This window comes from Solea senegalensis, linkage group LG10 (genome assembly GCF_019176455.1).
Source record: "Solea senegalensis isolate Sse05_10M linkage group LG10, IFAPA_SoseM_1, whole genome shotgun sequence".
NCBI lineage: Eukaryota > Metazoa > Chordata > Actinopteri > Pleuronectiformes > Soleidae > Solea > Solea senegalensis.
The window spans coordinates 12487290-12514219 of record NC_058030.1 but is presented as its reverse complement, the minus strand read 5'-3'; the positions used below and the strand labels follow the sequence as shown (position 1 = coordinate 12514219).

Below are 26930 nucleotides of genomic sequence, written 5' to 3'. Positions count from 1 at the left end.
CAGGACTCTCCCAAATCCTGAGATTAGATTTTAGGAACCAAGGCAGACTTTTGGCAAGCAATCAAAGCAGCTCTTGAGGGACCACAGTATCTGTTTTCATTTAACATACAAAGCTATCTGTGTGCAATGAGCCCTGGAAAAGTGGCTTGTATATAGACAGTTGGCCTTTTCCTGAAGTACCTGCCCTTTTATTACAGAGTCATTTTGGTGACACAGTTACTTGAAATCGGTACTTTCCAACTGAAGTTTGTTAAGCTTACTGGGAGCTTGGCTCATTCTTTGATTCGACATCGCGGTGACTCTATGGGCAGCTGATCGCTTCAGCTGTTTCCAGATCCCCCAGAATTTGTACTTCTGTGAGAAATGGACTTAAAGGCATTTGCTCTGTTTAAGTACAACTGAACCCAGGGACGTTGATGTTGTGGAAATGCAACCTGCACCACTAAGTGAGACCAAATGGGGACACAATCTGGCAACCACAAGCACCAGTGCTGCACTTCATCATTAACAAATGTATTGCTTTGTCACCGTCGATGAAGCAAAACTTTTCTCAGTCAATACTTTTATTTTAAACAAAACGTAAATCAACCCATGTCAGCTGTAAAGCACGTTTTATTAATACCTAATTTTCGACAGTGTTAGTACATAGTAGTAGCATGACATACAGTATTGGTATGATTAGTAACCATAGCACCAGAATAAATCATTCATCTCTTTTACACAGGCTACATACATACTGCAGGCACATAATATGATTCTTAAAAACATCTTTGGATAAAGCAAGGCGAACCAGAACACTATTTCTCTATTCAGTACAATGCCCACTCAATATTTAGCACGCTGTTTACAATTCAAGTATGAATAATAAAAATACACATATATCATAAGTTACAAATCTTAATGGTTATTACAAAAAAAAAAGAACATGATTACCTTTCTACAAAATTCATGGCACATAGTGCATCAAGTATTCTTTAAATTTCTGATACAGACCTCATAGAACAATTGACCATCATAAAAATAAATGAATGACAGTCAAAGGTTTTCTAGCTGCTCGTTTTTTGTTTGTTTTCAGCCATCATTTCCATCAAAAAGAAGCTGCATTGTCTGAGAAGAAGAGAAAAAACAAATCTGCATCTATCATCTAACTTTGGTTAAAGCTTAACATGGGAGTACCAGGATGTAGTAATAGGATCGTAGTAGTAGTCAGATGCCAGATTTAGTCGTGCAATTCAGCATGCGTCTAATAACCTGTCTGTTAGAGTGAACGGAAACTCTGTCACAGCACGTGTTATTCCCACCGCTAGTGTTGTCCTTCTCAAGATCAGAGGTAATTACAGTAGATCAGAAGCACCATTCAAAAGATCCTCGCCTAAGGGTTAGTGGTTATACAGACTAATAACTTTTTTTTTTCTTTTTTTTTAAAGCAAAACAGGCAAAACATCAGACAATGGCTTCTCTGCTGATAGTAGTCACTGTACATGAACGTATCTACAAGTCAATACAGAATAAATATGGTCAGACATAAATATATTACAACATATATATCTCAGTAGAGGATGGAGGTTTGTGAGAGGTAGGGGTTGCAAATACCTACAGTTATAGGCCCAAAGGAAGGTGTGAAGTAACACGTCACACTCGATACTGTGTTGCGGCATAACAAATGAGAACTTGTATGTGTGCACTGACACTATTAAAATCTAATAAAATAAAATAAAAAATCCTCACGGTTTGAAAGAGTCACAAATATTATTAAACACAAGAAACAAATAACAACTATTTCAGTTCTTTCCTCGTGGTACTCGTCAAAGTTTCTTTCAAAAGTGACGGAGCCACTAACCCAGTTGTTGCATAAAATACTCAATAATTACTAGGGAAAGTAACCGTGTACGCCAGTTGATGATGCTGCTTTTCAGTGAGGCACGACACAAGTCTCAAATGTTCCACTATCAATGCACCATTATCACTATAGTCTTCAAATCTAGCACCAAGTCAAGTAATACTGTTTCAAACGACATGTGTCTCTCAGACAGTTACCAGGTGGTTCAGGAGCTTTAGTCTAACGATTAATAATAAAAACTGGCACATACTTAGTTGTTGTCCATGACACTGCTGACCAAACTAAACTAAAACGGTCTGTGGATGATTGCTTCATACATCTAAACAAATGTAAAAAATATTCCTTTCAGGCTTTAAACGTTACACAGCATAGCTCAGTTAACTATCAACAACTATTTTTGTATGTTCTGTTTTTGTTTGTAAGTTTGTATAATACATACTTACATACTGTACTTGAGGGCTGCAAAAAGTAATGTCGGTAAGTGGATGTGATTATCTCTGTAACATGGAAGGAAACATAGAGAAATGTTAGTTCCAGATACTACATGATGACATTCTGGAAATTATACCAGGAAATGTGTCAGAAACCAGAAAAAAAAACTTCACAGAATACCACGGAGGGCAGGGTTTTGTTTTGTTTTGTTTTTTCAGATAAGAGAGGCTAACTCTGGTTTATCTTCTTTGCTTGTTTGATTTCCCAATATTTTGAAATAGTATGTCCCTTTGCATGATCCATTACAGTGTCCAAAACAATAACACTTGAGGTTTCCTAGCTCAGGTGTGTTTGACAGCCATATATCTGCCTCCTCTTCAGAGTTGGACCTGACAGTGTCCCTGTAGCACTGCACGTACACAGTGTCTTCTATGATGTAGCTGCCGTGTGGGACCTGGTGATGTAACTACAGTATGTAGAATGAGAACTGTTCAATGCACCTCTCCCACTCCCATAGATGATTACAGGCTCAAACAGATTCCTGACAGTGTGTGTTCCTGTTCTGCTGTCTTCTGGGGAAAATTTAGGGGTTTGGTCTCTGCATGGCCCTCAGTAGACTTCAAGGACGAGGCCGTTGTGAGCCTGGGGAATGCACTTCCCACAGAAACCACCACAGCGACCGTAGATTCTTGTCCCGTCCTACAAACAAAACAAAAAGACAAACGAGAGGGGGAGAGAGTGGGCAAAGGGCAGCTTCATAAATGTCACTGGGGATTCCTCTTCAATGAATCAGATGCAAATACAACATGGGAATTCTGATGACATTTCAGAGATACTCCGAGACCCAACATCAAGCACAGATATCCCAGTGAAGTACACAAACTACACATTCACAACAAAAGACAACCATTTTTGAAGCTATAACTTTAGCGTCTTACCTCAGATCTATGGACTTTGACGGAAACATAGTTGCCCTGAGATGTCCACTTGGTGGCCTCAGACACTTTGAGGCTGGTGCCAATCAGATTAATGCTGAACTGGCCCTGTGAACATTATTTTATCAGACAGAGTTATTTCAGAGCAGCTTTTTGAACATGCAAAGTCAAGCATCTTCCTATTTGCAGTAAATGTTTTATTGGTATAACTGCAGAATAATGGGCTTACATCTCCTCAAAGCATTTTCCCTGAATACCCGGGCAATTAAAGAGGCAAACATTTGGTGCATTTGACATCCGGGGAACCTTCTAACAAACAAGTTTAAGGGCGCGATGTACAGTATTTCACTAACCTGTGGACACTTGGCTGCACTATAACAATCTCCTGCTGTAGCAAAGGGCACAGGTCGTCCGAGGAGAGTCTGGGAAAACTGGAGGTCCGTGACTGGTAAAGAGAAAAGACGCAGATCCAAAGTCACTTTGAGCAACAGCAGAGGTAAACACATTGAGTAGAGACAGCTGTGCAGAAATAATATAACCACACAGGAGAGTCACAGGAGATCAGCCACTACAGTGTACGCAACTAAATCCCTCTGCGGCGCTGATGTCACTTCATTGTCACTTTTCTGTTTAAGTTTTTAAGTTGGAACTTGAATCTGAAAACATCTCAAATATATAATGTATACTTCAGATTTGGTGTTGAACTTATACGAGCACATTTTTAAGAATTAAACCTCAATGTATGACCTTGTTGTGACGTCAGAGTTATCTGCTTTTATGCGCTGATAAGGAAAGATCAATTATTACACATCTGAACCCTAAACTACAGTTAAACTGGCTACCATGATCCACCCATACAGCCATACTACACAGATATTTTGTAACTCAAACCCTTCTCTTTACATTTTGGATTCAGTGAATCATTTCTTTGGCTCCGTCTTCGGTTTAAATGTTTAATCATTGTCAGTTTACTCTGCATTGTCATTCATGAAAGCCCGTGACAAGCACTTTATCCTGCCCTCCCGCCACAGTCCCCGTACGAAATGAAACGATGACAGAATTCATAAAGAACACTGAAACAGTGCCTCTTCGTAATGATCCATTCATCTTGAACTCATTACCCCCCAGCTCTCTTCTGCCTGAAAGCCAAATGAGTACCATGCAGCGGGAGGGTGGGAACATGTGCTGTCAGGGCCCAAAACGAGGGGAAGAAGATAGGAGGATGACTGCGTAAAATTCTAATCCTAACCCTAACCAACTTCTCTCTCTCTCACACACACACACACATCCACAAACTCTAATCAAAGGCATACTTGGACACAACAGGGAAGGTGGAGCTGACGGTTATAATGAGCAGAGGACGAATACCGCCCGAAGACCTGTGTGTGAATATATGAGAAAAAGTGATTAATAATGACGTGACAGCATGTGCGTGCTATGCGCCGTCGGACCGCACGCGCCGTCACGTACCGTGTGTGCCAGAGGAGCAGACGCGCATGTGTCGATGTGTACGCATGCATGCATTCCATTATTCCTGTGCTCATGTGTTTGGCCTGAGAGGCCCGGTTTGAAGACCTCCGCCTAGTGATGTGAGCACGGTGCACTGAGAGGTCATTATTTTGATTTCAGACGGGAGAAAGCTGCACGTATTGGCGTCAGCCCGCACTTTTGAAGGAGGTCACGTCAGCACCAAGTGTGGAGGCGTCTGAGGGTTAAAACAGCACCAATGTGTGGTCTCATAACAGTCGAGAGTGCGAGGCAGTCAAACAGTAATTACGCACACATTATTCTCAGGGAACTCAGGTCCAGGCGGATCTTGTGGAAGACTGTGTACCCCGCCGCTGAGTAGTCGCTCTTGCAATCGCAGTCTTGTCTTCGGCTGCCGTTGTACGGGCATTCAAAGGGGTTCAGCAACCTTTGTATGAAGGAGGACAAGGAGTGTGTGGATTTATTTCAGACAAACTGCAGCTGCAGGTGAACCTGTCACCGCTGCATTATACACACCTGTGTCCATACACCTCAGAGAAGTTGTCTGTCTGACCGCTTCGCAAGGTCACGTACTCCTTGGGGAAATCGGTCTGCATTTCGGCACAGTAAATCTAAGGCCAAACACATTTTAGACAATACATGAGAGCCTGAGTCATGATGTGTGCGGGTGATGCTGTGACACAACACACACAAACCTGCAGGATGCGGGACCTGACTTTGAGGTAGTACTCCCCATCCATCCTCACACCCTGCCTCATCTGGACCTCTCGGCAGGAGGCAAACAATTGACCTAGAAGAAGAAAAATGAGCGGAGTGAGGAGAGTGAAGACACAGAAAGCTTTGACATTGAAGAGTCACGCTATTAGTTCATATGTCTTTAGTCAGATAATGCCAGAAATGTTCCGAAAGCGAACAAAGTAAACACTACTCTCAGATAAACCATGTCTTCTTAAATTAAGGCGATAATGTCTCGCTATTTGTGTGAGTTTTGTTGTCCCAGTTTGCTGTGTGAGCTCACATGATGCAAATAAGCATTTATACTTGACTGCAGAACTGGCTGTCACCTGCACATCATTTTGATTTTGCTTCGAGCCTGACTTGGCACAAGCGAGCAGTCCAGTGTTCCGGCAAGGAAACATGTGGAGGAGCGATCCTACAAAGCCTTGGCCCACTGCCGACTTCTATAGTGTTTGGACGTCCTAGCACACAGCCCCGAGGCATTCTGAAAGACTATCCATATGACAATTTGAAAGCTGCTGACTGCCTATTTATTGTTCCAGCAAGTAATCACTCTGAGAGGTTTTAAGCGAGAGTCGCCGTTCTGCTTAATGTGTTAAAACCCAGCAACAAGTTGACTTCCTATAAACACAATCAGACACGGGGTTGGCTGCCGTATACAGTACTGTACAGCACAGTCAGAGAAGAGAAGAGAAGAGAAGAGAAGAGAAGAGAAGAGAAGAGAAGAGAAGAGAAGAGAAGAGAAGAGAAGAGAAGAGAAGAGAAGAGACTCACATTCTCTGTCCTGACATGCAGTTCGAGACTCAGGTCTTTCTGATGGACGGCAGTGTTTGAACGGTTGGCCTTTAGACGTCACACACTCCACCCTGCGCTCCATCACTCCTGCACCACAGGTCTGTGAGCACTGACACACACACACACACAAACAAACAAACAAACAAATAAGCTGCAGCCATATCCATGTACACAAATTAAATTCATCAGCAGAACTGTGAAGGTCCTCGTCGCCGAACAAGCACTTTCTGTGTCACCTTGCTCCACGGGCCAACTTTCCAGTAGGTTGTGTGTGGACAGTCCCTGAGGAGGCACGGCCGGTTGCCAGGTGGGTGAGGCTGAGGGCAGTAGGTGCTGGCAGAGGACGGCTGGGACGGAGCGTACAGGTGCGCCGCCGATGAAGAAGGAACTGCAGAGCAGGAGACGATACGCTGCTGGTAGCCAATACCACAGCTGGCAGAGCACTGAGACACACACACACACACACACACAGATGTACACATGCTGACAGTGACTAATGCTTTTTTGCCTTTATACCTGTGTATGTGTGTGTGCGTACATGTATTTGTCAGGAGCAGTAGATCTCATGGAGACCAAAAACCTGGCCCTAATGAGGCAGAACCTCATTTCTCAGGCAATGTTTATGTTTAGGGCTAAGATTTGAATTATAGTTAAGGATATTGCTTTGTTTAGGGGGAATGGGAGCGTGGAATAGCTTCACAAACCTGTGTGTGTGTGTGTGTGAGTGAAAACATACAGTTTTTGTTTTATTTAAGTCTCCAACCAGTAATTGGCAGCAGGCTTTGGCTGTTTCACTCACTCCTTCTTTCACTCTTCTATCTAGAAAATAAAAACTATACATTGTTTTTGCTTATATTGCTATTTTACTCTCAGAGTTTTCTTAAAACAGACTTTTTTTCCCATAGGGGGAAATGCAATATATCGCTTGCTTATAGTATGCCAGTAATATTTTTACTCTCACATCTCTTGGAAATGGGAAATCTAGTTCTACGCAGTATGCAGCTCAGTCTTTACTTATACCTGTGACCATTCCCCTGTGATCCACGTGTACTGACAGGGAAGCCCCTGGCATCCTTGGTGTGAGACAGGCCTGGATGATGGCTCACAGTAATCATCCTGCACGGGTGTCATCATCCCTGGACCAGTACAGCTCACCTTCCTGCTTCTCATGCCCTCTCCACAGGTTGCATTACACTATTAAAAAAAAATCCAACAAAAGAAAACAAAGTCAGTGAGGGTGGAGAGGAGCTGGCAGAGGGGGGGCAGTGTTGTACATGCAGCAACACCATCATCATAGACTCCTGCTTTTATGTTTAGCTTCCCAGATGGCCACACACAGAGACTCCTGAGCATGTAACAACCCAACTTATATTTTATAGAACATTTAAAGACGAGGACTAGAATCATCACGTCGTCCATGTAAAAATGGCTCAAGGCTGTGAAAGAAAATGTGTCTGCGAGTTCTCGAGGCAACGCAGACAAGAATCTGAACAAGACACAGAGCTGTGTCCCCACATGGTGCACACCCCCCCACCCTATTCTTTTATGTCTCATCTGAGGACAAAGCACGGGACATTAAAGATAGATGAGCCAAGGGGGAAAAAAAAGTGTGGTGATGTGACACAAAGCAGTGATAATCAGCAGGAGCGAAGAGATGATGGCCCTCGCTTCTTTGAGGTTTGATGCAGCACAAAGTGACGACTGATAGTGATCAGAAAAGCCCTCGCGAGTGACGCAAGACAGCACCTGCAGGTTGCCCTTTTAATGGTGCAGGGAGAGATAGATAGAGAGAGATAGAGAGCGAGTGAGAGAGGGAGAAACGTGGAAAACTCAGCCAATAAAAAACGTAACACGACGGTTAAACATCTTTACATCTGTTTCACACTGTGAACGAGGAAACAGGGTGGGGGAGCAGGAATGAGACTCTCTACTTACTTCTTTCCATTCACCAGCGACCCAGGAGAAATGTGTGCACTCTGCAGTTTGGCACGGTTGGGTCACAGCGGGACGCTGGCGAGCATCACAGAGATCCTCTCGGACCCGCCCGCTGCCTTTTAGCCTGCAGTTAACGTCCCGCGTCTGAACTCCCGCTCCACAGGTGACAGAGCACTAGTCAAACAGACACACACACAACACACTTCTGACTGACAGCGAGGAATATTAAGAGGAAAAAAAAAAAAAAAAGGTCAGTCAGTTTACAACGTGTTTGTTCTTCTGTTTCTCATCCAACAACAGCTGCGAGGATATTATCCACAGTGAGTGCAATTATGATTTTTCAGGGCATTCCATTGGAGGCTGCGCTGCTGCTTTCACACATGAGCTATGTACAATTTCTTTAGTGTCTCTGGAGAAGAGAGAGCTTTCAAAGTGTGATTAAATAAAATAAACCTAATGATTGATGATGTAGGGGTAATACTGACTTCGAGGCTTGGGGAACTTCAAGGTGAACCACGCAATTTAATGAGCACTTATAATAAAATGAAATGGCGATCTGTCCCGGGATAAAGTGAGTGAGACCATTCTCTGATTGGCTGATATTTGTGCCTAACAAAGTGGCCAGTGAGTGTTTATCTGAATGTTGTTAACAGCAACTAATAGTCAGACCAGAAGCAGAAGTGGTCAGCACTTATTACCTCACAGGTTAAACCCTAATGACTAACTGTAGGGTTTCTGTGTGAGATTTACGTCTCCCCACCTGGTGCCTGCTTCTTCCCACAGACCTGCAGGTTTGGTTAGTTGCCCTGAGAGCAGTTATGAGTCTCCTGTCTCCAGTCTCCAGTGTCTGAGCACCAGCCCTAAGAGAAACTGGCAACATGTCCCCACCTCTCCCACAGCGTGAGCTCAGCTGCAGCTTTCACCGTCAAACAAACGTAGAAGTGGTGGATGGCTTTTATTGGCTGCATTATTTTTTTAAAAAGTCACTTTAATGTGACAGCATTAACACTAAAGTGTGTGTTTGGTCGGTCGTGTCCGCAGCAGCTGCTTTCATGCTCCTGTACGTTGTGCTTAAATAAACCCAAAGCCAGTTTGGCACTTCCTCGCAAGTCATATAACTTGGTTCACACCGAGGTCTAATCTCTGTCTCTCATCTCTTTGATGTGCTTTGAGGAGCATACCTGCACACTGCAGAAGCACTCTGCAGGCCTTGAGATGATCAGGCTGATCTCGGCCCCCCCACCCTTCACCCAACCCCCCCCAAACAAATTCACACAGTCAGAAAATCTGCACATTATACAGCGAGGATCAAATTTCCCAAAAAACCCTCCAGATGTATTTGAGTTGCTCGTTTCTAACTGCAATTATATGTTATCGTTGTGCGGTTCAATGTGAAGGGTCAAGTCCTCGAGTTTGGAAAGAGAACAAAAAGCACCACAGGAAATCTGACCATTAAATCAAAGAAAATTCTTCTTTTTTTTTTTTACAAAGGCTGAAAATAGAGCCTGTTGCTTAAGTGATCCTAGTTACTGTTAAAGCTGTTAAAGAAATCTCACTTTGTGTTTCTGCAAACAGACCCGGGATCAGAAGTGCCTTGAAACTACATGAAAATGACTTATTGAGGTGATTTTATCCAAATGAAAAGATATTTTCACACTTATCTTTTGTGATATTGAGTCATGATGATCATTTTTAGCTCATTTTAGATCTACCGGGACACGTGGTCAAATAAAAGCAGAATTTCACATAACACTTATATAGGCAAACAGCAAAATCCTCTACACTTTAGCATATTACCACAGGATTACAGTAAGCAAAACAACTGGAGAGCAATTTGTGTGTGTCCTTGGAAACCAGTGATATGAGTAATAAGGGGAAGCCCACCCTCACTTAAGCAGCATCACTAACCTGCTGCCCATTACACCCCCCACACATCAGAGGTGACTGCGAGGGCCGAGGAGCTGGGGAATAACTTAAACAGTGGGTGCCGAGGTTCCAGAGTTGTCACATGAATGGATATGGAGATATAAAACATGTCTTTATGCTCGGGTTGAGGATTTCATGGTTGTTGGTGGTATGTGGAGGACGATGATTGCTTCCAGACACCAGCGAAGGAGAGAGTGAGAGAGAGGAGGAGGAGGAGGAGGAGGAGGAGGAGGACACCCTCAAAGAGCGGGGAGCGGCAGGAGACCGGTGGAGGTAGACGAGGCTCTTCGTACAAACCTCTTAGGGTTTGTATGCATAACAAGTTTGATTCCTGGGAGAGAATGTCCTTTAATGATGAGATTTACTTTTTCATTATCTTTGAAATGAGGACAGTTCATCTGACGAGAGGCAAAAATGCGTGAGAGGGGATTTATTTTGTTGATTTATTTTGGCGAGATTTATTTTGTTGATTTATTTTGGCGAGATTAATTTTCTTGATTTACTTTTCCGGTCTATTGAGAGGATTGAAATCAAACAAAATAAATATCTCGCAGAAATAAATCTTCAACTCTCGTCGGATGGAATGTCCTCATTTCAGACATTATGAAAAATAAATCTCATCTTACATTAGCAAATAAAGAGAGAGTTTTTATGTATTTATTTTTTTTTAACTATTATGTGTTTCTGAGCAGTCTAGTTTCTTTACAATATTGTGATGCCTTTGATTTTAAACATCTCCCTCCCTCCGTGACCTCAGTATGACTTTAAGCCAAAAAACGACATGGCTCTTGATAGTGGATACCATGTTGGCTCCATGATGACTGTGACCTCAAGCCTCCCCACCCCACCATGACTCCTCCATGCATGGCTTTTACCTCACGTGTGTCTGGTTCTGGTTGCACTCATGTACAATGGCAACAGAAACCTGTGACGCTTCAGGACATTTGTCATTCATTCAGATCGCCATGCTTTCATCTGTAAGGGAGGCCCAGCTTTGCTCTGCAGCAGCAGCAGCAGCAGCTGCACCTCTGGATGTTCTTGTTCTCTATGTTTCATCACACTGGCTCATTTTTTGCATCTGAGCAACAAACAAATCCGTAATAAGATTTGCATGAACAGGATTTTGTGTGTCATGGAACAGTGGTTCTGACATGGTTTCTGGTCAGCTTGTGGTCTGGGAAGAAAAAAGAAAAACAGCTTCCACAGGGGAAAATCTCCATCTGTGTTTCAACCATTACAGTTCATTTTGTCTCAATATTTTTCCACGGTGCACACGTGTGCAGCGCGCTACATAAACAGGTGTGCAAATGCACCCTGTGGTGTTTAGTGCACACTTAGGGAAATAACACATTACGTTCGTAAAGGAATAAACTGAGCTGTGATTGGACAGGTGCTCTGTGTGTACATGTCCGACATCTGCAGCCCCTGGGAAGCAGTTAGCCGTGTTTGTGTTTGTGTCTCAGTTGCTAGTGGTACTTACTGTTCTCATGGGCCCTGAGCGGCTATTTTGTGAGCCAGAGGAGACGGCGAGAAAAGCAAACATACCTCCTTCCACTTATTGGCTTTCCAAGTGGGGCATCCTTGCGCCCGACAGGCTTTCCGTGTTTGCGGCCGAGGCAGGCGACCGCAGTGCTCCTCCTCGATTTTGGTCTGATTCTGGAGGACGCAGGCAATCTCCCTTGTCTTGGTCCCTCGACCACAAGTCACGGAGCACTGAAGAGGACGAGAGGTGAGTGGAGGAAAGTTAATAGCTGTATATCTCTACTGGCAGTGGTTATTATACAAGTATAAACAATTCAACACATTACATTCTGATTTAATGCTTGATTATTTATTACATTGTTTAAAGCTGCAGTGTGTGTTTGGTGTCCGTGAACAACATTATTCTGTCAAGCAACACTATCAGACCTGACTGAGGGAGCGTTGGTGTGTATACAGTGGTAGCTTTAAAACATTAAAATAAAACTAATAAAATGTGATACTTTTTGTCAGCGCGTCGAATATTGAATTGAAGAATTTGCAGTCATCGCACTTCACCTCTGTCTTGACATAAAACAAATGCCACGTGGCTTTGTGTGAACACTACAGCTTTACTATTGAATTATTTATTTTCATTTTCATTGTGATTTATTTACAAAGGCAAATAACCATTTAACCATTTAACCATTTAACCTTCCTTGGACCAGTACAGGCAGATCTATACATTTTCTTGTTTGTTTTGAAACACAACACTGACACAGCCCTGGAAAGGAACATCGGCGTGCACAAATATTTCTTCTGGTTCAACGTATACAGGATTTAGAGCTGAACACAAAAGCCCGGCAGCTTCCTCAGGGCATTTCACGGCCAACTGAACGCACCGTAAACAAATTTCAGCTCAACAACTCCAACGCATTTCACCGAAAACCTTTTGTCAAACACTCACACACACTGACGGAATGCAGCAAACTATTTAACCTGTAAACACGGGAATTACTTTGAGAGCGGCTGTGAACGGCAGAGGCTGGGGAGAGAGGAGGTAATAAAAAAACATAGATGCATGTGCATGTCGAGACAATCATCTGGTACCAATAAGGAACCAACAAATTCTTTCAGGAACGCTTGAGAGACACCGATCACTGAAGATGGAGGAAAAAAATCAGTGTAATGAATAAAAGCCAGACACCCTGATGAAAAGGTCTTTGCTTAAGATGATAGATAAAAAATATTCTACAGTCCTTGGTCCCCATGAGGCCAGACAGCAATTAGGCTATTTCTGTTTCCCTCTATTTATAACCCTGCTCCAAAAGTTAGGTGTTCGATCCAAAAACACATTAGAAACATAAACTTGCAGAATGTTGCACCAACTCTCACTACAAATGATGGACCACGGAAAGAGAATTATATATTTTCGTGTACTAAAACTTTCAAGATCTTCTGATCAATGTGAACCCTGTAAAACAAAGCCACCTTCTACGCTTGTCTGTGGTGTGGGCAGCGGTTGACGCTGCACACACATGCAGCAGCACACACAGTGTAATTACAGAGGCATTTTAAACACAGGGCCGGCTCAGCTGACAGAGAACATCAAAGTCGAGGACGGACCTGAGCGACTCGTTCTGAGCATGGCAGATTCACATACGCCGCCGCACGGTGCGCACTCATTCAAAAATGATAACAGAACTACTCTGTCTACCTCAGACAAAAGTAGAGACAGGCAAAGATGATGGGGGGGGGGAGGGGTTAGCCCCTCCTTACTGCTGTAAAAGAAGGAGGAAAAAAGGAAAAGAAAAGGAGAGGAAGAAAGGAAATCACAGCCATACGGGCTACACTCCCCCAGCTGAACTGTATCTGCGTTTTCAACGGTGAGAGAACGGACTCTATATGGCGACGAGCTCCTCCCTCCGCCCTGCCTCATCTGTCAGCCATTAGTTAATCAGAGCTGCTAAGACGGCGCACAGGGAGCTGGCACAAGGCGTGGGACCAGAGGACAGCTTCACCTCCGAGAGCCAGGAGAGGGCAAGGACTCTGGGACTTCTCGTTCACTGATCCACAGCTGGGCTGCCTCACTCACCAGCACCCACTCAGGTAAGACTTCTCCATGTTCCACTCACTCTCAGCTGCTCCCAGATTGTGACGAGTTACTATGTAGTTGGTATCTGCTCTCTGTGACTTAAAAAAAAAACTATTGTAGTGCCTGCATTTCGTTGTTCTGATATCGGTGCTTTAGGATAACATTTTATTGTCATTTTTTACACTTCTTAATTTTGTGTATGTTGGATTCTAACAGGTTGATGACCTGGTGTTGTCCTTATGTCTTTCAATTAAAATCTGCCGGGTTCATTTTACCATAATGAAAGAAAAACACTTTAATACATATTATATTTTCACACCCTCTTGAATCAAACGGGCCCTCCCACATTGTTCCGGGCATTCATTTCATATGATTGGGTGACTTAAAACTTGTTTAATCCGCTGAGGTTTGTCTACACATAATGTGGATTAATGTGTGTCGCATCGCTTCAAAAAACAATTTAAACCAGCTTTTATGAAAAGGGACAATATATAATAAACGGATGCATCTGGTGCCTCCTAATTGGCATTCTTGACTACGCAGACGTAAAAGAAATGCTACACATGCTAAACAACATACAAATCCAAGCCGTTATAACATTATTTAAAACAACACATCAGTCGTAGATCAGATGTAGATGGCTGAGTTTGTATCAATGACCAAAATGTCAGTTCCTAAAGACGCAGACTGATAACAGATACTCTGTCTTTGTCCAGGGCCGAAAGACACACAACCTCAAGAAGACCCCGCCCACTTCTTCACAGTACACAGGTGAGCCAAAAAGGGACACATGGAAACAGTTAAGCATCAGAAAGAAACTCGACTTAATATCTTGTCATTCGTCCAATGCGCCAAACAAACGGTTAACACTTCACAGAGAATTTCCATCTGTTCAACGATCAGATGCACTGATCACTAAGGCCTTAAGCTGTACCTTAACATTATTTAATCCTGTGAGAACCATAATTACACTACAAAAGACGTTCTGTAGGGTGATCATAAAAAAAAAATACAGAGCCTCTTAAACTTCATACAGTAAAGCGTGTTCTGTCAAAGCAAAGGATAAACTAACGTTCATATCGGATATTGTGTGCAATTAGAAAACTACACCTTTAAAGTCGCATCTGTACGACCTATTCGCGATCACCTCAAAAGAAATAATGCATCGTTAAATGGAAAAAAAAAAATGCTAAAAGGTGATTTAAAGCGCTTTCTAAACAGGACCATATCTTTAAAACGTGAGAGCCAAGGTCGAATTCCAGGCACATTGCAGCGCGCTCCTAATGCAAGAGGATGGTAATACCGAGCATATGGCAACTGGAGTTACGTAGACGCTTCAAAAGAGGTGGGTGCTGGATGGAGCAAGAACAAACTTGCAAGTGTACACTGTGTTAACAGAAGTGCAGAATTATACCCTGGGCTACGCCGGTGTCAAGGTTGTCTGTCTGCTCCTTATAAGGCCAATGGATTGCCTATGCAAAAAATGATCTATGCCGCTTTGTTAGAATAAGCAAGTGATAACTGGGAAGCGAATGTGCTTGTAGGTAATGTCATCAGTATCACTGTGTTCTCTTCAAGTGCAGATCAGAGGAGGAAGATTGAGACAAGAGGGAGGAAGATTAACACAAAAAAAAAAGTCCTGGAACATCGAGGCTGCTTTTCTGTTCAGTCTTGTTTTGCGAGAAGTCAAAACAACACATGTTGTGAGAGTGAGAACAGCTGGTACGAGCGACGTCATGGGGCAGTGGAATGTCAGAAGTCATTGATCTTTTATCCACCAGTGCTTTCCACAGCCACCCAGACCCTTTCCAAACCAAGCTCAGGGACAATATGAGAGTCCAGCAATGGTGTTTGTGACTTATCTCATACAACGCCTCGTCATACCAGACATTTTGAACCGTGGAAATCATAGTATGTGTTAAACAGAGACAAAAAAAAGGGGAGGAATGCAGTGCAGATTAAGTGTTTCCAAATGCAAAGTATTAAGTAAGTAGTACAGTTACAAAATCTTAAGATGAACTGCAGATGGGAGATGTTGTTTTCATTATTTGTCCCAAGATATAGTGGATTATAATGTGGAAATAATTCCCTTCGCGTCCCAGCAAATGCCACTCCTGACAGTGCACTTGTGATTGGCTCAAACTAAACAGCATATTCTGAACTCCATGCCAAAGTTTGACACTGCCATCTCCAAGGAGTTAAATAAACACCTGGTTGAGTAGGCATATACAGTTTCCTTTTTAAGTCAACACCAGTCAGAAAAGATACACCAAGCAACCATAAGTCAATACAAAATGACAAAACAGGCAAGTTTTACCGTCTGTCTAAACATTCCACTGAGAGCGTTTTCCATTACCATGTTATACTGAAACATCCGCTAGTGCTTACATGAACCCCACGCTGCAGATGGACAAAAAGGGATTTTAAAAAAAGAAAACAAAAATCCAATTCCTGATGACAGAACTTGAAAAATACAAAGGGCAGGCCAGTTATAAAGTAGTGACCTTTGACATAACACGTCCAAGTCTGACTCCCTCTTCCTGCTAAATGTTACACAGCTGCTTTTTTAATCTGTCAGAGCAACTAGTTTACCACAGTTTGCGAAGAGTCTTCATCTTACAAGACACTTATTATTACTGTTATTAAGATCCACGTATCTGCTGTATGTGTGTTTCATTACCACAGTATAACACTAAAGTATTCCTTATGTAGCACCTGACCACCCTTACTGCATAACTACATCCACTGGATCTATTTTTGAAGCTCTGCTGGGCTAAATCTATGGCTGTTAGTCTTCCCAACGGACTCTTAAAGGAGTCTGAAATAATGCACATCAGGTAGTAAAGTCCTTTAAGATTCCAGAAGGAGGCGCTTGGAGATTTGACAAAAAAAAGAAAAAGCAATAGCTGATAACAAGAGACAAATAGAGCCAACAAGTAGTCGCAAACAGCAACTTCTCAAAAGTTAAAATGCCAAAACATCATCACACTTCTATACAGCTGCTTCATTTGATCAATGAATCAATGAATCGATTCATTGATCAATTAATCATTCACAAAACGTTTCATCAGAAATGTTTACAGCTGGTTGTTTTTAGTCCGAGTGAAACTGTCAAACATTTCATGTTTTCAGTTTCTCAAAAGTGAGGATTTGCTGCTTTATTTTGTCTTACATTACAGTAAATTATAAATATTTGATTTAGTAAATGCAACCACTTAAAACTCTGGGAAACGTGGGAAGACTATGGTCTTAAACTAAACTAAACACTTAAACACGGTTGAATGTTGTTTTTTGATTTTTGTTACAAGCGGCAAAGACATTGGGAGAAATGTTTCAGATGAGTGAGTGCATCACGTACACACTCACAGACTGAAAAGTCCTCACACCTGCGGTCCAGTGAACACAAGACCTGACAGGTAGACCTTGAACCCCTTCGAGTAAGTACGACACGTTCAGAAAAACAGAGCAAGGTGAGTACAACTGATCCCAAACCTTCTCCACTGAGGAGCAGAAGTTTATGAAGAACTCACTGGATGTTACAGCTGAATTGAAGAACCATGTTACTTTACCATGGGTGACAACACCTAATATATCACTGTCTCTCTCATAAAAGACATATTGAGTTTCACTTTCTCAACACAATCCATCGGCTTGAGGTTAAAACAACTTTCTAATGTTTGACCAACAAGTTGAGGAAAAGCAGGCGCTTTTTACCTGTGTCAAAGTGAGGCCATGTTCCCCATCATTGGTAGTTCTTGGGGTAGAGCGACCTAAGTGCTTCCAGACATTCACGCCCTGTCTCCTTTCATTTCATCTCTTTGCATCTCCCCAACAAAATAACATCTACCCTCCAAGGTTCCTCACTTCATGTCTTCTTTTGTCCCGAGTAAAATGCACAGTGCTTCCAAGTCAACTCTTGTTTCTTTAGGTTGAGTTTCACTCGCACACTCTTTGAGCTACAGCGAGCTGTGATGACGTCTGTATTAGACTGTGCAATAGGGTAACCCCTTTTCTCCTTCAGCCATGCTCGATCCAAACACATTAACCAACATCTCGCTACAATCTGTTTTTCTTTGCCTGCAAAAGAGCCACTGTGCTCGTCTTCAGACCAGCAAATCGTCAACTGAACACTTTTGCTTTCTCTCAAAGGCCAAAGTCAAACATTATCTCCCAACTCAGATTCTAAATGAAGGCTTGGCAAGAACCACAATGGAGAGGACTAGGGGCATGGGTGGGCTGACTGATCCAGCCACCGCTTTAATTGGTCACACTCGACTGGCGCATGGGCAGGATGAGGAAACACAAGCTCAATGATGTCATGACCAACTGACCCCGGGGTGACAGGTTTGGAGAATGTTCTTGCCCACAACCCTCAGGCCAAAGTCAAGTATGGCAATGTTGCACATGTGGATTTCATCTGAAGCGGCGTGATTAGTTCACAGATGCTCAACTGTGATTCCCCCACCATGGGAAACCCACTCTGGACAGGAAACGGCATGTTTTTGTAAGCAACAAACAGGCATAAATTACTAAAATGGTGCCTCCGTAACCAATTCATCACACAGAGCCTCATTGTTTTTAATTCTTCAAATTTGACCTCGACATTGCTTTTAAGGTAGTGTCATTTGTTCATAATATTTACATTCTGCTTCTTGGTTTATCTAAACTGTGTGTCTGCTATGCTCTGCTATGTTGTGCAATAAACGCGATCATTGTTTTGTGTCATTTTTTTGTACGTGACAAATGTGTTTTAATGACTTGTGTTTTTGAAAATAAATCAGGCTGTCACAGCACAATTAAGATGATCAAGGGTCCTGGAAGAAGAAAAAAAAACTCATTTTGAGACTGTGGGACTTGTTTTTGTATAAGTGATGCAGACATAAGTGAAAAAAATAAGGGCTTACACTCCTTGATCATGTTTATTAGGAAGCTGTATCCATTGGTAAATGATGGTAGTATGTATACTGTACAATGGTGGTAGTATATATACTGCCATCATTAATACAATAGCTATAAAACACATCTATTTATATGTATCGTAGCTTTAAGAGTGTGATAATGAAAGTGACATATTAAATATTGAGCTTGACTAAAAGTAATCTTATCTGCAGAAGTGTAAGTGTGACTTTTTCTACTTTTGCTAAAAGGATTTTGTTGATGCGTGACTTTTGAAAACCGATGAGACTAATATTGTTGGTGTAAGAGTTTGCATGAAGCAACATCTTTGTGAAAAACATGAAGACCACCAGAAGAGGCCATTACATGAGGTAAGACTATAACCTATGAAGCCGCAAGTAAAACATTTATGAGAAGTTTGGATGGATACAAAAACAACCCACTGTGGCCTTCATTCTGTAATGTCACCAAGACAACACAACTGAATATTAAAAACGTACATAAAAGGAATTCTGTATAACGTGTATGTAGCTACTGTTATGATTGAGGTCATTACATACATATACATACATATGCATATAACTGCAGTTTTTAAGTGCATTCAATTTATGATTTACTGCATTTAGTAAATGAGAAGATTCCTATTGTCGAATCTACTGTCAAATTTAGCTATGTGGACTTTTGGAGGTTACAAGATGTCTATTGCAAAACAAATGAAACTGTTTCGAAAACTACTTGTAATTTTCAGGCGCTTCAAAAACCAACGTCCACAATAAATTCTGCATTGAGAGCCTATTGTAGGGATGTCTTTTGGAGCACTTCATGTAAACAACCCTTGCCAGCATGAATTAATACTAACTACCAGTGTAGTAAAAGTAGTCTTGTGTCAGTCTTCTGCCAAATGCATTACAGAGAGCTCCATTAATACAATGGTTAACAGATGTGCCACCCAGTGCCAAATGTTGATTCGGCCTGTGTATGTTTTCTCCAGGGAGATTTCAAAATAAAATGTTGAAACACATGAAGCCTGCAGTGTTTTTACACTACATTATACCAAGGTATGTTAAGTACAGCAGATACTACAGGATTTTATAAGTGCCCCCACCACCCACACCCCAACCCTGAATTGTTAAAGATTATAGGAAAAAAAATAGTGGAGTCAATTGAAGGTCACATACCAAACTACCACATAAGGACCTGCAAGTCAAGTATTTGATTTACAGTCACATATACACATGATACTGCATGACTATAGTGTATTCTATTCATGTATTCTACGCTCATAGATGCCTGCAGGTCCCCAACAAAAACTGCTTCTTTGTCAACACAATAAACTACACATTTAAAGGAATACTTCATCGATATGTATTACTAGAATAGGGGTAGTATTTTTGAAAAGGTTGAGAAATATCTTCATTCTTTTCTTTGTTGTGTGCCCACCAGTGACACTTGGTTTGAAACTGCTACGCTAATTCCGCACTTTTTAGAACCACTCGTAAGGGGACGGGACCTTAATCCCAGAATGTAAACAGTGTCCGCCATCTTTGCTAACAGCTACGCTAACAGGACCAAGTGTCACTGGTGGGCACATAACAAAGAAAAGAATGAAGATATTGTCAGTGTGCTATGTCAGTGTGTTTTGTCTTCCCAGTGAGACGTTAGGATTTATGTGCTATCTCTCAGTCCTGTATCATATTGTCTTTCCAATAAAATATTGCATTGAGAAAACAACACAAATTTCAGTTACGTTTCTTTAATATTTTGTACAATGGGAAAATGGCTAATTCAACAATTAATGATGTTTTTTTTTTTGCATGAAATAAATAGCAAAAGAACAATAACAAACCAACATAAGTGAAATGAAGTAGAGTTGCCCCCTTGAGTTTGGAAACTTTGCACCATTTGTTTTTTTTTTCTTTTTTGGATGTGAAACTGCCATGGCTGAGGAGTCTTGGTTGTGGAATTCTTGGTTGTAAATGACAGTAAGAGACGCAGAGGAACAAAGACGTCCTCGCTGAAGAGGATACCAACATAAATACAGACCCATGTGCAACACTTCACTTGAAATATGTGTCATGATGACTTTATACTGCTTTCACCAAAGTGTCAATGTGGTCACGAGTCTGAGTCTGTAAAGCTGCTCAATTTGCAAGAAAGTGTCTATGTGCTTGACTCAAAGCCTATAACACAAAGAGCCCTCGATCCACGCTGAGTGAGAGCTGCTTGTTGTGCGCGGTGTCATGCTTCCTGACTGAAGGTCAGCAGAAACAAGAAACAAGGTGTCACATTTGCTCGTGAAAGCAAAAACAAGGCAACGAGAGCAGCATATCTTATACATACTGTAAAAGGTCCAGTGTGTAATATTTGGGAGGTTTTATTGGCAGAAATGGAATATACCTCCTATATGTATGTTCATATGAGAGTATAATCACTTTAAAAAATAATAGTTTGACTTTCATAGCCTTAGAATAAGCACAGTTTGGGCAAGTTTACAGATCTTCCACCACTATTCCTCTAGTCTACAATATGCCGGAACAGTATATTCCAGCCAGAGCATGTATTTTGAAGCATAGGGTTACAACATAAACAAAGAAGAATGACATCTTTTCTGGTATGTGAAGGCCACCATAGTGTCCTGGCATGCTTTGGGAAAGGGAGTGATAAGCGTATTAGTTTCTTTGATTGTGCATTCTCACAATTAGATGTCACTAAGTCTTACACACCGGACGTTTAAGCTAAAATCCTCACACTTATTAATACTGGTTGATCATAGATAGAGATGGAGATTTACAGTGTATGAATTGCTTAGTAAGAATGGGAAGCCAAGCTGAAGTATGTCCTATACATTTCCTTAACCTATGGAAATGTGTGTGACTTATTGAGTTCTGTTAAGTTGCCCCTCGGTGCAGAACACTAGCAAGGTCGCATTACTGCAAACACTCAAAGACCAGGTGACGTTTGTGTATCATGACAAATAATTCAAGTAAAAATGTTCTATCACTCTAAACTGGAGGAAAACATTGAAACTGAAACCACTAATCATCTCTTGGAAACAAATAAATAAGTTTAATCTGGAAAAGAAATCCTTCAGAAATACAAAAAAAAAAAAAAAAAAACTGGCCAAATGAATAAAGAGACACAGCAACAAATGACAATAACTTTATAAAGAGGAGGTATCTGTGTGCTTTGGTTTGTTTTATGGACAAGTCAAGAGAAAATGAGCGGCTCGATTGACTGCACTGACAGGTTTATGCTCAATAAGCCACACTGCTGCTGCTGCTGCTGCTGCCTGATATCAATAAACTCTTTTAAAGCCTGAAGATGTAATAAAACTCCATGTTCCTGATACACAAACTAATGCTGTTCATTTATTGTATTAAAGCTTTTTGTATATGAAGTAAAAAAAAGCAGGTTATGAAAAATGTATGAACGGTAACTTACGTGTAGATTATCAGCAATTATGTCCCTTACTTACATCATACAACAGATAATATACATGATTCAAACTTTTATGAAAAAATATTTCCTATAATGTTCGGGTTTTTTTTATTTTAAGGCACTTACTGTAGTTTTAATTTAGTTTTTGGGTTTTATTTTTAAGGTTAATTTACAGTATATAATATTTAATTTCATAGTTTACTTGGCTACAAAGACAGTGTAGATAATTTCACATGTTTTAACCTAACGCATATGCTAGATTGTATTTCAGCTTAAGTGGAGAAAAAAAAACACACACAAAAAAAAACAGCAAATATATACGAATGAAACATTACTTTAAAATATTTTCCTCTGTACAAACTGTATTTACTCATAAAGAGATACGAGAGGTCTGACCAGGAGCACCAGCAAAAAATATTAAATAGAATATTCATGTAAAAGTGGCTTAACAAAATCATACTGTACAAAGACACGCATACAAAATCATCTGTTGCTGTTCAATAAAGGTAATAATATAAACTCTTATACACAAATATACACTTGTGTACTTCAGATACATGGTGAAGACAGCAATAACAACAACATTTACTTCAAGCCTCATGTATGAAATAAATATTTTCTAGAGTTATGCCTCCACAAATATATGGCAACGTTGGGCAGCACTGTCCTGATTTAATCTGGAGCCTTGGCTCAAAACGGGAGCCATGTGTTTTTCATAATCCCCAGAGTGGAGCAGCGTTGTGTTTTTGTGTATTTTCCCCTTTTTATTTATTTCTTTTTCTTGATTCTAATCAGCACCATGCCACTGCAGGGCCCATGTGGGTGGGCTGGAGCGGGCAAACCAACACAAGTGTCAGATACCCAGCTCTCACTTCAGGAGCTACAGTTTTTGGCATTAAAGTCACACTCAGTACAACAGGTCAGAAGTCATTTTAGCACACACAATGTCTACTCACAGTGACGCGCCCTCAGTGAGGAAGAAAACAAGTTAGTACTATCATACCGGCTTCCATGGTTGACGGTGCCAGGAGGCAGAGCCGGGGCAGGGCTGCAGGTTGCATTGCTCCATGTCGGGCGGCTTTTCCAGGATGTCACAGTTGTAGTCGTTGAGCCTCTGACCATTGGGCCTCTGACACACCACGAGGCGAGTCCGCCGTCCTCCACCACAGGACTGGGTGCACTGAGGTAAACAAATGAAATTCTGTTTAATTACGTCATATATTGTTACTACCCTAATAAACAGTTCTTTTACACTCGTACATTACGCTTCCATGCTACGGTTGTAGCTCGACTACATCATTTTAACGGACAACTGTCCCAGTACACAAGCACGAGCAGGGAATGACAATCATCCGCCTCCACTCTTCTAGGTGGTGATATGCCTCTTTCAGCTTGTTAGTAGTCGCCATTGTCCGGTTAACCTCAAACGTCATAGACTAAAACAAATAGTTGGCAGAACTTTGAGCACCATTCCGTTTCTTTCTATCATCCACTAAATTTAATGTAATGTACATATTTAGTTTAAGCTGAGCTGAATTAAGCTTTATTTAAGCTGAGAGGGCTTACATTTGTTTAGTTCAAAAAGGCAGTGCTGTTGTCGGTGTACTCGCTTTTTCTTTTATTTCCAGGGCGAAATGTCAGGCTGAAAGTACACATGCAGCAGTAATTCGACTCCCATTCACATTATCTCTGCGTGTTAGTCCGACTTTGGGAAATTCCATTTGGTACAATATCAGTCGGGCTAACGTTTACATCTATGGTTTTGAAGTCTGGCTTTAAAATACACAAAAATTGACACCATGCAAACCTACTGACTGAGACTTGATAAATGCCTGTTTGGCTATTAAAGGAGAGAGGAGAGATATGAGTACATGGAGGGGTAAGACGAACTGTGATCATAACCTCACCTCTCCCCAGACACCATAGTTCCACAGAGGGCAGGGTCCAGAGTCACAGCTCTTGGATTCGGCAGGTTTGACTCTCTCATCACAGAAGCTGTTGCTGCGGCCGTCGGCATCCTGACAGACGACCACTCGTCTCTGGAAACCTCCGGCACAGGTACTGGAACACTGCGGAGCACAAGAAGTGTGTCATGAGGACAATGTCCCTCTCGCACATACAGTACATGTGCCTAAAAGAATAGAAAGCCATTGCAGAAACACTCCAGCCCAAATACAGTATATGACCAATACTCCATAACCAAAGTTCCTGACGGGGCAAAGGGATAGAGACAGTACTTGTAGATGAGTTTGTATGACCTTACATATTCAGTAGACAAGCTGTTACACTGATTTAAACTAACCAGGACCACCCTCAAAATTGCCTTCCTAAAGCAGAGAACATGAGCCCATGAAAGAGCAATGTGTTGTTACTCTGTATCCAATTAAAATGACAAATCTCCACTGTCAATAGTACATTCAGAGTTATGTATGTCTAAGGGAGGACAGCACAGAGTGATCTCGCCTGCAGTCCAGTTCATAATGTGACAATGAACTGTGTACAGAGACAGCGAATGTCTCTGATGGGGGAAGATTATTTAAAAAAAAAAGAAGAATGTTCCTGTCATGGTTTTTGGAAGAGGAAGAAAGCAAAAAAAAAAAAAAAGCAAACACAAAACATCCATCACCCGAGAGCAAGATTAACATGATTGTTAGAATACAGTTAAATGACACCTTTGACCCCAGAATAGAACTATGAAAACAAGACCCAAACTGAACATTCTTTCAGCCAATGAACTAAGGATCTACCTTTAGGGTATTTTTCCGGGTTTCACAGTTGCCGTATAGATTCCCGATGTCTATATTTACACTGACACACCATTCATTCATTTACACTCTGCAGTGTATGCAATGAAGTTTGTCCCTTGGTCCTGTTTGTAAAGTCCTTTACCATGTATGGTCCTCTGTGCTGGGACGTGAAAGCATCTGCTGCTTCACCCTCAAGTTTAATGTGTTCACAAGGGTGTGTTTACAGACAGACAAACGGTGGCGACACGTCTTATATTCATACCATGTACCATACTGGCCATACATGAAGGCTTCTAAAGTTCTGTGTCCCAATATCAGGCGCCATCTTAAATGATTTCCTGTCAGGGAAACTATGCAAAAAACTAAGTGGGATTTCTAAACTTTCACTACAACACAAGCATATATATCTTCTCCAGGATCACATGTTGAATAAACATACTGCGCCCCAGGGTCCAGTCCGCCACTGGTTGTCTGCTGAGGGCACATTCCAGCTGCTGTGCCCTGGATGATGTCCTGGGTCCTGAGGATAACCGTAGGGCTGGTTGTTGATGTGTTGGCGGTGGTAAACTGAGGGACAAGGTGCAGCGGTACACTCCTGTTCGGTCACAGGCTTTTCGTCCGGGTCACAGAAAGACAGGTCCACTGGTTGGTGGTAGTTAGAGCAGACCACCTGTCTGGTGGTTCTGCCGATGCCGCATGTAACGGAACACTGTAGCAGGGGAGAGATCAGTGTCAGACACAGATGTGAGGGGGGAAGGAGCAACAAACAACCAGTAATTTAAATAATTAAACCCTCATTTGTATCCAAAACAAATAAAGGTTATTAATCTATTTTAAAGTGAAGACACATTTTTGCACAGAAGCCCCCCTGAGTCTAAAACAATGATTAGAAATCAACTTAATATCATCTAATGAACTTAAGATTTTGTCCTCAGAGAAAGCTTTATTCACATGAACATGTGATTATAAAATCAGGATAGAATCACAGCAAATCATCTCTGGCCCTTTAATGTCAGCATCACCAAGCATTTTGGCTCTTCTACCATGTTGACAATCACAAATCAAGACTAAATTGTCTGGTCACAGCGGTGCCACATGCAATGCCTATGGTGAGTCTTTAGTGAGAAGTCACTGTGGTGAAATACAGCTGTATCGATTGGACACAGTGTAGAATGATTTACTCACAGGAGACCACTCCCCGGCACGCCATTGACCGCAGGGGCTGAAGCAGGCCGAGCTCTCTGGGGGGCGTGACAGGTGGGCACAGTAGGATTCATCGGCCACACCTCCCTGGGCATCTCTGCAGCTGACGTAACGCTCCCGCTTTCCTTTGCCACAGGACACGGAGCACTGAAGGAGAAGATATTGATATTGATATTGTTTCTGATTTATCTCAAGGCATGATGCTGTTCAGGTTTCCAAATCCAGGGACGTAGATGATGTCCCAAGGAAGACATCATAGGTTTTGTTTCTAATCTGGACACAGATTCAGGATTTCTTAGAAAACGATTGGTAATCTTGAGAGATAAGGAAGTGTGTCAGCACAAACTGTGTGGCCTTGGCAGAGGTTTTTTTAGTCCAGATAATACATCGCTGGTTTTAAGTGATATGTGAGCTGTTACATTTTTTAAAATCTAGCAGATCCTAATGAGAGTATGTATGCTGTATATTTCATGAATCTATAGATTATATCAGGACTACAGTATCTGAAATAGAGATGTAATCGCCATACTGTATAGTGTAGAGTGAAACTTGAGAGGCTGCAATCGTGGTGAACGTGAATTTGAATTTAAATAACCTTTTCCATTGGAAAGATGTAAATAGGTTGTAAAACAAGATTTCTTTCTGCTTCAATTAATCAGTCTCTGTGCAATTAGATTTTCAATCCCCTTCAGTGAGTTGGCAGGATTTTCCACCATATCCATTATACATCCTAGTTCTTATCCAAGACAAATAATCAAAGACCCTTCTTTCCTGCTAAAGCTGAAAAGAATCAACTCAGATGTGTGTGTGACACTGGACTTCTTGACAGGATTTTTGCGACTAAGACTCCTGAAATGTCTCTCTTTTGTCCTTTACTTGTTTGTTATGAAGCTACACCAAAGTCATCCCAACTGGACCTCACACTGAACGTTCCTAAAGTGGATGAATTCCTAATGCAATCAAATGGCTCCAACTCAAACAGGCATGTTAATAGACATCTCATA

The 26930-nt window shown here is 41.7% G+C and overlaps 1 protein-coding gene and 1 long non-coding RNA gene across 3 annotated transcripts in view; one reads left to right on the top strand and one right to left on the bottom strand.

Annotated features, from left to right (window-relative positions):
• Positions 1-594: 594 nt before the first annotated feature.
• Positions 595-26930, bottom strand: part of LOC122776277 (A disintegrin and metalloproteinase with thrombospondin motifs 20) — a 74904-nt gene continuing 48568 nt past the window's right edge. For both annotated transcript variants that reach the window (XM_044036726.1, XM_044036727.1), the window contains exons 25-39: positions 25909-26073; positions 25163-25432; positions 23884-24045; positions 22980-23156; positions 11635-11802; positions 8164-8337; positions 7249-7422; positions 6465-6671; positions 6208-6337; positions 5391-5485; positions 5212-5306; positions 4989-5122; positions 3561-3652; positions 3211-3315; positions 595-2971 (exon numbers count right to left, since the gene is read on the bottom strand). In XM_044036726.1, coding sequence (XP_043892661.1) covers positions 2882-2971; positions 3211-3315; positions 3561-3652; positions 4989-5122; positions 5212-5306; positions 5391-5485; positions 6208-6337; positions 6465-6671; positions 7249-7422; positions 8164-8337; positions 11635-11802; positions 22980-23156; positions 23884-24045; positions 25163-25432; positions 25909-26073 — 2238 coding nt within the window. In that variant the 3' untranslated portion in view covers positions 595-2881. The remainder of the gene's footprint in view (positions 2972-3210; positions 3316-3560; positions 3653-4988; positions 5123-5211; positions 5307-5390; positions 5486-6207; positions 6338-6464; positions 6672-7248; positions 7423-8163; positions 8338-11634; positions 11803-22979; positions 23157-23883; positions 24046-25162; positions 25433-25908; positions 26074-26930) is intronic.
• On the top strand, positions 12950-19559 carry LOC122776280. The gene is made up of 2 exons (XR_006361191.1): positions 12950-13656; positions 14359-19559. It is a non-coding gene; the product is annotated as an uncharacterized LOC122776280 (long non-coding RNA).